General features: G+C 40.3%; 2 protein-coding genes across 4 annotated transcripts in view; both read right to left on the bottom strand.

The window, feature by feature from the left end:
* MYRIP (myosin VIIA and Rab interacting protein) overlaps positions 1-13,302 on the bottom strand; it is a 366,004-nt gene that overhangs the window by 318,251 nt on the left and 34,451 nt on the right. The window lies entirely within an intron of this gene.
* LOC112921633 (malate dehydrogenase, mitochondrial-like) lies at positions 6,812-12,683 on the bottom strand. Its single transcript, XM_072726527.1, has one exon. It carries the CDS (start codon positions 8,489-8,491, stop codon positions 7,358-7,360), a length of 1,134 nt encoding a protein of 377 aa, XP_072582628.1. The 5' UTR covers positions 8,492-12,683; the 3' UTR covers positions 6,812-7,357.

Raw genomic sequence — 13,302 nt, 5'->3', positions numbered from 1 at the left:
CATTCTAGAAAGATACTTAGAACAGAAAGATCAAGGACAAATGGTTGAATGAGATTTTATAAACCCACAGTCTATGTGTGTATGTATGTGTGTGATATCATGAACCTAATAGAAAAGTAAAAAGATTAACTTGCAAAGTCCAAAGTCCTAAAGGTGATAAAAAGTAAGTACAGCTGGGGCTTCCCTCTTCAGCCATGACTAGATGTTGACTAGAACTGAAAAGAAATTTCTTATTCCTCCAAAAAAATCTAAGTGTTAGGACTCTCATTTAAAGCACTTGCTATCAGGGAAAAAAAAAAAAAAAAACTTCCACCTGGGAAGAAAGAAAACAACACACATATGAGATGTACCTTTCATTGTGTCTATTCTTTGAAGGAGGTGGTACTTGAACTGTAGAACTCACTGACCTTCATTACTTCAGCTTCAAGATTGCTATCCCTACTATGACAGCCTGCTTCTCTGAGACTCATCATTTACCTATAGACAGGAATGGCCTAGAGCAGACTCATTTACAACACTAGGCCACAACTGGTTGGACCAGGGATGGCAGGATGCTATTAACATTCAGCTAGGATATGTTGATCTTGGTGGCCTGCTACAATCCCACCTGAAAATGCCACCAAATGGCTTTTACAGTGAAGATGTATTATTGGCCTTTTTGCAGCTTAAACAATATCTAGGCTGACTTCTAGTTTGAATCTGTTGTGTGAAAGTCAATATTTCCCCCTTCTCATTCTGGAAATAATTTAAAAAGCAATAAGGAAAATGAGAAACAAAATGTAAATTTCATTTCAGCTAAGCCAGGAGACAATTAAAACTACAGATACCAAATGTAAATGGAAAGGCATCTAAAATAAAGGAAATTAAGGTGGAGGAAGAGAAGATAAAAGGCAGAGAGAGCTTCCCACAAGGCAAAGGACACAAAGTGAGGTGCCAACCCTTGCTTGAAACAGGAGAGGTAGACCAACTGGCTCAACAAGCTTACAAGACTCCGTGTTTTATTTCTCTCTTCTCCAAAAAGAAATGATAATATACGGAGAACACATGATTCCCGGAAGCAGTCTTCCTTTTGTGCAGTAGGAAAAAAAAAACCTTTACATTACCACAAAATAAAAGAGTCAAACCAAAACAAAAAAAAAAATTCCTTTTTTCATTGGCTTTAGTGAAATAAAGGCCAGTTATTAAAAAAAAAAAAAAAAACTCCAGTGAGCCTGGACCACATCCCCAATCTCTATAAACCTTCTATAACAACCATTCAGGAAAAATTAAACTCCTTTGGATGGTGAATAATGAAAAAGAAAAAACTCAGAAATGATATAAAAACACTAGAAGATAAAATAAATGAGCAAGAAAGGCAAGTAAGCAAATAAAGATCTCTCATTGTAAGACATGTGATAAAGCAATGGAATGACCAAATACTTTTAAGATATTAAAAACTTAGTGATCAAATCACACCTATGAATGAAGAAAAGGAAAAAATATCAAAGTAACACAAAATGACAAAATGCGAATTGACAGGGCTTTGGAAATAGGTGGGGGAAAATAACAACCATTGCAGAAATTATGCCAAGAAGGTATACCAGGTAGCTGAGAAACTAGTGGAACAAAGTGGGGGAAAGATATGAGAAAGGGGACCAAAGTGAAATAGAAACAGAGTAAGACAGATAGTGGAGAACACTGCAGATATGGAGGGAAAAAGAAGAGACCCTAAAGAAAGGAAATGAAAATACTGGAACAAATACATAAGCAATTCCTGAAAATTTTGAGATTATATTGGGTCCCAAGGAAAACTGATCTTTTAAATTTAAAAAAAAAAAAAAAAAACAGAATAATTCCAAAATGCATAACTAACCTAAAGGTAAAAAAATAAAATCATAAAGGTAACAAAAGAAAATGAAACAAAATTTTTTCATAATCTCTGAGTGAGAAAAGCATTCCTCAATATGACACAAAATTCAGAAACCATTGAAAATAATGGATAAATTCAATACAAACTTTGAAATATCTGCATAACAAAGAACCAAAACATTATGAGCAGAGTTAGGTGACAAAAATGAAAAAAAAAATGGCAACCTACATCAAAGACAAAAAGATAATTTCCCTCAATATAAAAACTTTGACAAGTGCATAAGAAAAAAGAGCAAAAACCTAACAGAAAAATGGACAAGGAAAGTAATAAAAATCAGAAGAAACAGAATGCCCAGAAAGAACTATAAATGGCTCATAAACCTATCAAACACATAAAAAGACAAATACAAATTGAAAGCCTTTTTTTCACCTATCAGATTTGCAAAGATTCAAAAGCTTAGTATCACAGGATGTTGGTAAGGCTGTGAAGAAATGGGCACTTTCATACACTGCTGTTAGGATTATAAGTCTACCATCTCTATGGATGGCAACTTGCCAATACTTATCAATATTATAGGAAGTAGACAGATATCCTTTCATTCAGGAATTCCACCTCTAAGAATTTATCCTACAGAGGTAACACACATGTATTTATGCAAAAATGACATATTTAGAAAGATAGTTAGAGAACCAAGTGAAAAATAATGATGGGATAGCCATACAATGGAAAACTATGCATCTGGTAGGGAAAAATGAAGAAACTTTATGAACTGTTATGGAATTCTTCAAATATAGGGTTAAGTAAAGGTTGCACAATGATATGTACAAACAGCAAGGTGCAAAACAGTAGGTATACTATGCCATTATTTGTATAAAAAGAGAGGAATAAAATACAAGTTTCTAATGTATATACGTGTACACATACTTGTATATGTATAAATCACTCAAGAAAAATTCATAGGAAAAACCCAGTGGCATGAGTTACCTAAAGAAAAGGGCAACTATGGGTCAGTGGTGTGAAGCATACTTTCAATGCTTTTGAAATTTTGAATGATTTAAATATACTGTGTATTCAATATTTTAAATGTAAATATTTAATCATAATTTATTTCATAAATAAAATATACTTTAAATATATATTTAATATAACTAATAATATAACAAAATAGATTGTATATAAATATATTATTATACATAAGTATAATATAAAAATAGTATAGTACAAATTAATTTAGTTTTAATAAATTTTTAAAATTAAATTTAAATTTTATACACACACACAGACACACACACACAAACATAATGTTTTAAAAGAGATAAGCTGGGCAGCCCAGGTGGCTCAGGGGTTTAGCACTGCCTTCAGCCCAGGGTGTGGTCCTGGAGACCCAGGATTGAGTCCCACATCAGGCTCCCTGCATGGAATGGAGCCTGCTTCTCCCTCTGCCTGTCTGTGCCTCTCTCTCTTTCTCTCTCTCTCTGTCTCTCATGAATAAATAAATTAAATCTTTTTTTAAAAAAAGGGATAAGCTGATCAGGTTACCTCCATGCATAAAAATCCTTTCATCATTCCCTATAGCTTTGGGGTTAACTTTGAGAGGGCTTTGCTTACCACCAAGGCCCTTGAAGACTTCATTCTAACCTGCTCTCTCTCTGGGCTTGACTTTGACCTTCCTTCTGGATCTCTATGAATCAACCACACCACTGAGTTACTTATCAGAACATATCCTTCTCTCTCTTGCCCTTATCCCTAAATGTGTTGGTCTTGCATTATTGTCCCATAGATCCTTGAGGCTCTGCTCATTTTCATGGTCTGTTTTCTCTCTGTTTTTCAGTTTGGGCAAATTCTTTTGATCTGTACTCTTCTTGTTCACTTATCCTCTGTCATCTTCACTACAGTTTTTTGTTCATTCAGCAAGTATTTTTTCTTTCCATTGTTATATTTTTCAGTTCTATAATTTCTTTCTGGTTCTTTTTTATAACTCTCTTTATTGTAATTTCCTATTTTTCATTTGTTTCAGGTAGATTTGTAATTATTTACTGAAGCACTTTTATAATGGCTGCTTTATTTTTTTGTACATTTTTTCATTGGAGTTCGATTTGCCAACATATAGTATAACACCCAGTGCTCATGCCACCAGGTGCCCCTCTCAGTGCCCGTCACCCAGTCACTCCAACCCCCCACTCACCTCCCCTTCTACTACCCCTTGTTCATTTCCCAGAGTTAGGAGTCTCTCATGTTCTGTGAATCTCACTGATATTTCCCACTCATTTTCTCTCCTTTCTCCTTTATTCCCTTTCACTATTTTTTTATATTCCCCAAATGAATGAGACCATATACTGTTTGTCCTTCTCCGACAACTTATTGACTTATTTCACTCAGCATAATGCCCTCCAGTTTCATCCATGTCAAAGCAAATGGTGGGTATTTGTCGTTTCTAATGGCTGAGTAATATTCCATTGTATACATAGACCACATCTTCTTTATCCATTCATCTTTCGATGGACACCGAGGCTCCTTCCACAGTTTGGCTATTGTGGACATTGCTGCTAGAAACATTGGGGTGCAGGTGTCCCGGCGTTTCACTGCATCTGTATCATTGGGATAAATCTCCAGCAGTGCAATTGCTGGGTTGTAGGGCAGGTCTATTTTTAACTCTTTGAGGAACCTCCACACAGTTTTCCAGAGTGGCTGCACCAGTTCACATTCCCACCAACAGTGCAAGAGGGTTTCCCTTTATCCACATCCTCTCCAACATATGTTGTTTCCTGTCTTGTTAACTTTCCCCATTCTCACTGGTGTGAGGCAGTATCTCATTGTGATTTTGATTTGTATTTCCCTGATGGCAAGTGATGCGGAGCATTTTCTCATGTGCTTGTTGGCCATGTCTATGTCATCCCCTGTGAAATTTCTGTTCATGTCTTTTGCCCATTTAATGATTGGATTGTTTGTTTCTTTGCTGTTGAGTTTAATAAGTTCTTTATAGATCTTGGATACTAGCCCTTTATCTGATGTGTCATTTGCAAATATCTTCTCCCATTTTGTAGGTTGTCTCTTAGTTTTGTTGACTGTTTCTTTTGCTGTTCAGAAGCTTTTTATCTTGATTAAGTCCCAATATTCATTTTTGCTTGTTTCCCTTGCCTTCATAGATGTATCTTGCAAGAAGTTGCCGTGGCCAAGTTCAAAAAGGGTGTTGCCTGTGTTTTCCTCTAGGATTTTGATGGATTCTTGTCTTGCATTTAGATATTTCATCCATTTTGAGTTTATCTTTGTGTATGGTGTAAGAGAATGGTCTAGTTTCATTCTTCTGCACGTGGCTGTCCAATTTCCCAGAACCATTTATTGAAGAGACTGTCCTTTTTCCAGTGGATATTCTTTCCTGCTTTGTTGAATATTAGTTGACCATAGAGTTGAGGTCCCATTTCTGGGTTCTCTATTCTGTTCCATTGATCTATGTGTCTGTTTTTGTGCCACTACCACACCGTCTTAATGATAATAGCTTTGTAGTACATCCTGAAATCCAGCATTGTAATGCCCCCAGCTATGGTTTTCTTTTTCAATATTCCCCTGGCTTTTTGGGAGTCTTTTCTAATTCCATACAAGTCTTAAGATTATTTGTTCCAATTCTCTGAAGAAAGTCCACGGTATTTTGCCAGGGATTGCATTAAATGTGTAAATTGCCCTGGGCGGCAGTAACATTTTCACAATATTAATTCTTCCAATCCATGAGCATGGAATATCTTTCCATCTCTTTGTATCTTCCTCAATTTCTTTCAGAAGTGTTCTATACTTTTTAGGGTATAGATCTTTTACCTCTTTGGTTAGGTTTATTCCTAGGTATCTTATGCTTTTGAGTGCAAATGTAAATGGGATTGACTCCTTAATTTCCCTTTCTTCAGTTTCATTGTTAGTGTATAGAAATGCCACTGATTTCTGGGCATTGGTTTTTTATCCTGCCACACTGCTGAATTGCTGTATGAGTTCTAGCAATCTTGGGGTGGAGCCTTTTGGGTTTTCTACATACAGCATCATGTCACCTACGAAGAGGGAAAGTTTGACTTTTTCTTTGCCAATTTGAATGCCTTTTATTTCTTTTTGTTGCCTGATTGCTGAGGCTAAGACTTCTAGTACTATGTTGAATAGCAGTGGTGAGAGTGAACATCCCTGTCGTGTTCCTGATCTTAGGGGAAAGGCTCCCTGTGTTTCCCCATTGAGAATTATATTTGCTATGGGCTTTTTGTTGATGGCTTTTAAGATGCTGAGGAATGTTCCCTCTATCCCTACACTCTGAAGAGTTTTGATCAGGAATGGGTGCTGTATTTTGTCAAATGTTTTCTCTGCATCTATTGAGAGGATCATATGGTTCTTGTTTTTTCTCTTGTTGATATGATCTATCATGTTGATTGCTTTACAAGTGTTGAACCAGCCTTGCATCCCAGGGATAAATCCCACTTGGTCATGGTGAATAATCTTCTTAATGTACTGTTGGATCCTATTGGTTTGTATCTTAATGAGAATTTTTGCATCTGTGTTCATCAGGGATATTGGTTTATAATTCTCCTTTTTGGTGGGGTCTTTGGTTTTGGAATTAAGGTGATGCTGGCCTCACAGAATGAGTTTGGAAGTATTCCATCTCTTTCTATCTTTTGGAACAGCTTTAGTAGAATAGGTATTGTTTCTTCTTTAAACGTTTGATAAAATTCCCCCCAGAAGCCATCTGGCCTTGGACTTTTGTGTCTTGGGAGGTTTTTGGTGACTGCTTCAATTTCTTCCTGGGTATTGGCCTGTTCAGGTTTTCTACTTCTTCCTGTTCCAGTTTTGGTAGTTTGTGGTTTTCCGAAAATGCATCCATTTCTTCTAGTTGTCTAATTTATTGGTGTATAGCTGCTCATAATGTTTTTTAAATCGTTTGTATTTCCTTGGTATTGGTGGTGATCTCTTCTTTTTCGTGATTTTATTAGAGTCTTTTCTATTTTGTTTTTAATAAAGTTGGCTAATGGTTTATTTATCTTATTAACTCTTTCAAAGAACCAACTCCTGGTTTTGTTGATCTGTTCTACAGTTCTTCTGGTCTCTATTTCATTGAGTTCTGCTTGAATCTTTATTAACTCTCTTCTTCTGCTTGGTGTAGGTTTTATTTTGTTCTTTCTCCAGTTCCTTTAGGTGCAAGGTTAGCTGCTGTATTTGAGCTTTTTCCAATTTTTTGAGGGATGCTTGTATTGCGATGTATTTCCCTCTTAGGACTGTTTTTCTGTATCCCAAAGATTTTGAATGGTTGTATCTTCATTTTCATTAGTTTCCATGAATCTTTTAAGTTCTTTTTTTTTTTTTTAAGAAAATGGAAGCCTGCTTTTATTGATGCACACATTGACGGACTTGCGATTGGAAGGGGCGGTGACGTTAACATGACACTGGTGGTTAATGCAACGGAAACATGAGGGCAGGAGATGGCTTTGCAGGGACATGATGCCTTCATAAGTTAGGGAAACGGACTGCTAGCTGGCTGCCCTTTCATCTCATGTTCTTCACAAACTCCTCTCCCTTTTTGATGGAGGCCTTCAGCTCGGGGATGGCTTCTGCTATCATCTTCTCTTCAAAAGGGGAGATCTTGCAAATGCCTGGATTCTTCTCGATGCCCTTTTTCCCAAGCAGTAATGGTGTGGAGAAATAGGCACAGTCTGCTTCCTGGGATTTAACAAAGGAACATTCGACAACTCCTTCCTTCCCATTCATTGCATCCACGAGGGAGAAGACAAACCGAGCTCCAGCGTATGCCATGCACAGGGTGGCAGAGCCTGCTCCAGCTTTGGCCTTCACCACCTCCGTGCCGGCCTCCTGAATCCGCCCAGTGACGGCTGTCAGCGGGTCCTGGGGAAGGTCCACCTTGGGAGTGCACTGAGAGATCAGGGGGATGATGGTCCTCCCGGCATGACCGCCAATGACAGGAACATTGACTCGCGCAGGATCCAAACCCTTTAGTTCTGCAATGAAAGTGTTGGCCCTGACAATGTCCAGGGTCGTCACCCCGAAGATTTTATTGGGGTCGTAAGCTCCGTGTTTCTTGAAAACCTCCGTTGCAATTGGGATGGTGGAGTTGACCAGATTTGAAATAACACAGATCATGGCCTCGGGGCAATGCTGGGCGCAGGCAGCAGTCAAGGTGGCCACAATTGAGGCGTTGGTGTTGAACAGGTCATCCCGTGTCATGCCTGGTTCTCTCGGGACTCCGGCTGGAATAACCACCACATCGCAGCCTTTGAGGCCATCCGGCAGCTGCTCAGGTCCGAGGTGGCCTTTCACGGTGGCTCTGGTCTCGATGTGGCTCAGATCTGCGGCCACTCCGGGTGTATGAGCAATGTCGTAGAGGGTCAGGCGGCCCACTAAGGGGCTGTTCTTGAGAAGCAGCGCAAGGGGCTGCCCAATTCCTCCGGAAGCCCCGAGCACAGCTACGTTAGCATGTGCTGGGCCGAGGTGCTGAAGCTGCGGCGGAGAGCGGCGCCGGCGGGGCGGGCGAGGGCGGAGGGCACGGCTGGCTGGAGCGGGCAGGGAGCCGAGGAGCAGGCGCAGGAGCCGGCGGCTGGCAGGCGACACCAACGACCTCCACCCTTTTAAGTTCTTCTCTAATTTCCTGGTTGACCCTTTCATCTTTTAGCAGGATGATCTTTAACCTCCACGTGTTTGAATTTCTTCCAAATTTCATCTTGTGACTGAGTTCAAGTTTCAAAGAATTATGGTCTGAAAATAGGCAGGGGACAATCCCAATCTTTTGGTATTGGCTGAGACCTGATTTGTGACCCAGTATGTGGTCTATTCTGGGGAAAGTTCTGTGTGCAATTGAGAAGAATGTGTATTCAGTTGTGTTTGGATTTAAGGTTCTGTAAATATCTCTGAAATCCATCTGGTCCAGTGTATCATATAAAGCTCTTGTTTCTTTGGAGATGTTGTGCTTAGAAAATCTGTCATTTGCAGAAAGTGCTGTATGAATTCTACCAGTATTAGTGTATTATTATCTAAGTATGTCTTTAGTTTGGTTATTAATTGATTGATATACTTGGCAGCTCCCCCATTAGGGGCATAAATATTCATGATTGTTAGGTCCTCTTGTTGGATAGATTCTTTAAGTATGATATAGTGTCCCTCTTCATCTCTTACTACAGTCTTTGGGATAAACTTTAATTTATCTGATATGAGGATTGCTACCCCTGTTTTCTTTCGAGGACCATTTGAATGGTAAATGGTTCTCTACCCTTTCATTTTCAGGTTGTAGGTGTCCTTAGGTCTAAAATGAGTCTCTTGTAGACAGCAAATAGATGGATCTTGTTTTTTTATCCAGTCTGATACCCTGCGTCTTTTGATGGGATCATTAAGCCCATTCACATTCAGAGTTACTATTGACAGATATGAATTTAGTGTCATCATAATACCTATTCAGTCCCTGTTTTTATGGATTATTTCTTTGGGCATCCTCTTTCTTTTACAGAGTCCCCCTTAATATTTCTTGCAGAGCTGATTTGGTGGTCATATATTCTTTCAGTTTCTGCCTATCTGGGAAGCTCTTTATCTCTCCCTTCTATTCTGAATGAGAGCCTTGCTGGATAAAGTATTATTAACTGCATGTTCTTCTCATTTAGGACCCTGAATATATCCTGCCAGCCCTTTCCGGCCTGCCAAGTCCCTGTGGAGAGGTCTGCTCTTAATCTAATATTTCTCCCCATATAAGTTAGGGATCTCTTGTCTCTTGCTGCTTTAAGGATTTTCTCTTTATCTTTGGAATTTGCAAGCTTCACTATTAAATGTCGAGTTGTTGAACAGTTTTTATTTGTTTTAGGGTGGGGCCTATCTCCTAGATCTGAATGCCTGCTTCCCTCCCCAAGTTAGGGAAGTTCTCAGCTATGATTTGTTCAAATATGCTTTCTGGTCTTCTGTCCCTTTGGCACCCTCTGGAACCCCAATTAAACGTAGATTTTTTCTTCTGAGACTGTCATTTATTTCCCTTAACCTTTCCTCATGGTCTTTTAATGGTTTTTCTCTTTTTTTCCTCAGCTTCCTTCCTTGCCATCAACTTATCTTCTATGTCACTCACTCTTTCTTCTACCTCATTAACTCTCGTTGTTAGGACCTCCAGTTTGGATTGCATCTCATTTAATTGATTTTTAATTTCGGCCTGATTAGATCTAAATTCTGCAGTCATGAAGTCTCTTGAATCCTTTATGCTTTTTTTCCAGAGCCACCAGTAGCTTGATAATTGTGCTTCTGAATTGGCTTTCTGACATCGAATTGTAATCCAAATTTTGTAACTCTGTGGCAGAGAGTACTGTTTCTGATTCTTTCTTTTGTGGTGAGTTCTTTCTAGTCATTTTGCTCAGCGCAGAGTGGGTAAAAACTTCCTTTTATACTAGAAAAAGGAAGAGAAAAACAAAACAAGGAGGGGTATCCTCTGGTTTTATATACTGTAAATCCCTCGACTTCCCCTGGAGCTTTCCAGAGCTGTTCAGCCAAGAACTTGCTCTTTCCCCGTCCTTCCAGCTGGTGTTCTGGGGGAGGGGCCTGCTGTGTTGAGTCTCAGATGTGTGCACCTGGAGGAGCTTCCCTGGCCCTGTTGGGTGCTGGGCTCAGTGGGAGCCGTTTATCCTGTGAGGCCCCTGTTCCCTGGCAGCGCTGCTCTGTCCCAGGCACAGGTGATACCAGGAGGAATAACCACACTGGCAGCGGCCAGCTCCCCAGCTCTGGATACAGCTCCCGCACTAACTACCACAGTCTCCCAGTCCGCATTGGCCTGGATGCTACGGGAGCCGGGGGTGGGGGGAGGGGGGGTTGCTGATCCGCACAGCTCTGGGCCGCCGGGTGGCAGGAGAGTCCTCGCTGTCCTGTGCCCTCCCCGCCTCCACCTGTCCCAGGGGAGCGCAGGATCGTGGGCTGGTTCCCCGGCGCCCTAGGATCCAGGGCCTGTGCTGCTGGAATCGCGCTCCCCGGGGGGCGGCTCCCAAAGGCAGGAGGGCACAGACCCCTCGGCAGGGAGCCGCCTCCTGAACTGCTCCCAAGGCCATAAGGGCTGCTTTAAAATTCTTGTCAGTTATTTCCAACATCCGATTAATCTTCACATTAGTATCAGTTGTCTTCCTCACTCAAATTATAATATTCCAGTTATTATGATGAGTGTTTTTCATTTGTACCCTGGACATTTTGGCTACTATGTTAGGAGACTCGGGGTCCTATTTAGCTATGTTGTTATTATAATAGGCAGTCCTTCTATTTAGGTATATTTAGCATAAGGCCCTGTCCTACTTTTTTAGACTAAGGATCCAATGAAAATTTAATTTTCATAGTATTCAAAAATCCACTTGGCTTATCTAGTGCCACTGAGGCTCACACTGGTTCCTGCTGTGCTGCATGAGGGGGTGCACTGGGTTTCCTTAGACCAGAATGCCAGGTGCCTCTCAGTAGGGTAAGGAAAACTCCACCTGTGGAACTAAAGAGACTTTCAGGGCTAAGCTGCCTAGTATGACAAGATTCTTCTCAGTATATCAAGGGGGAGAAAGGTATTAGCCCCATAGGGATGAAGAGGCTTCCTAGGCTGGGCACTTATGGTGGGGAGATACCCCCCAGCCTGTGGTGATACAGAGTGCTTCTCAACCCAGTTACTTGCTGCTCAGTGATAAAGGGGTCTCAGACCCAGCAGGGAAGGAGGGCACTTCCTATGTCCACTTGATCCTCCACTGATCCCAAAGTCCCAATCTCCACTTGATTCCCAATCCCTACTTGGCTCCCAATTGATTTCCCTTGTGGGTGGTGCCACGTTCACCTGCTGTTGTTGTAAGACTCCTATTCCATCTGGGGAAGGAATGAGACTACCAAGAGGTTGGAGTCCAGGAAACATTGAGCCTGAGTCATTTTATGCTGTTGATTTGGGTATCATAAGATGTCTTGTCACTACATTATTTCTCCAGTCTTGGGTGCCCAAATAATTTGCTTTTGCTTCTCTTCTTTCAAAATTCTCCTTTGGTTATTGTATTGGCCAGGGTTCTCCAAAGAAACAGAACCAACAGGATAGAGAGAAGAGGAAGAGAGAGATTTATTTTAAGGAACTGGGTCATGCAATGGCAGAGGCCTGACAATTCCAAGATCTGATGGGGGAGCCTGGCAGGTGGGAGACTCAGAGAAGAGTTAGTTTGAGTCCAAACACAGTTTGCTGGCAGAATTTCTTCTTGCTCTGGATGGAGGGGTGAGGGTGTCAGTCTTTATTCTGTTAAGGCCTTCAACTGATTGGATGGGGTCCACCCACATTATGGAGAGTGATCTACTTCACTATTCCACATATTTAAATGTTAATCACTTCCAAAGGAACATACTCACAGAAACATCAAAATAATGTTTGAACAAATATCTAGGCACTATGGCTCAGCCAAGCTGACACATAAAATTAGCCATCACAGTTCTGTTTTGTAATTATGCTCTCTTTTGTAGAGAGACTGTAGTTCTCATAAACTTCCATCAGTTTTGTAAATTGTTCAGGCATTTTCTCTTCTTATAATATTTCTTTTTTTTTTATTCTTTTTTCTTTCTGGTGACCATAATCACCTGTGTTTGTCGGACCTTTTCACTGTACTCTTCATGTCTCAAATTCTTTCTTTCGATTTTATGTCCTGTTTCTCATATTTTACTCTGGATATTTTCCCAACTTAGGTCCGAATTCTTTGAGTGTTGATTCATTTTTCTCTTCATGTATTTTTAACCTATCATTAGACCGATATTTTTTAAGTGGGCTCCATGCCCAATGTGGGGCTCAAACTCACAACCTTGAGATGAAGAGTCACATGCTCCACTGACTGCGCCAGCCAGGTGCCCCATAAACCTGTTTTAAGCTTTTTAATTGGGCAATTTTTCAATTCTAAATTTTCCATTGCATTTTCTTACTTGTTCTAGGTTTTTTTCTGTCTACATTTTCAATCTTTTCCTTTCTATCTTTGAATATAGTAACATATTTATTTTTGAATCTGCCTGATAGCTCAGTATCTGGGAAATCTGTAGGTCTGTTTATATTTTCCCTTCCTTTCTGCTTGTTTTTATTCATTTCCTCTCATCTTCTCTTGTACCCAGTTATTTATTTATCTATTTATTTGTGCATTGGGTTTGCAAAATTGAAGTCTATTTGTAGTTACTTTCCTCTACAGAGGATTCTTGTTTGTGTCAGGTGCCTTTTAGTGCCAGCAATCCAGGCATACATTCTCATCTCTAAGATTGAACTTCAACTTCAAAACTGGAACAACTGGTGGTGCCTAGTTGGCTGTCAGTTGAGCATCCGAATCTTGGTTTCAGCTCAGGTCATGATCTCGTGGTCATGAGATCAAGCCCTATCAGGTTCCACTCTTGGCATTGAGTCTGCTTCAGATTCTCTCTCCCTCTGCCCCTCCCCCCCTCCCTCATGCACACACTCTTTCTAAAATAAATCAATAAAA

Source organism: Vulpes vulpes, chromosome 11 (genome assembly GCF_048418805.1).
Source record: "Vulpes vulpes isolate BD-2025 chromosome 11, VulVul3, whole genome shotgun sequence".
Lineage (NCBI taxonomy): Eukaryota > Metazoa > Chordata > Mammalia > Carnivora > Canidae > Vulpes > Vulpes vulpes.
This window is presented reverse-complemented; position numbering and strand designations above follow the sequence as displayed.

Coding starts and splice junctions, on each gene's coding strand:
- LOC112921633 (XM_072726527.1), bottom strand. CDS start 8,491: ATGAAAGGGTCAACCAGGAAATTAGAGAAGAACTTAAAAGGGTGGAGG.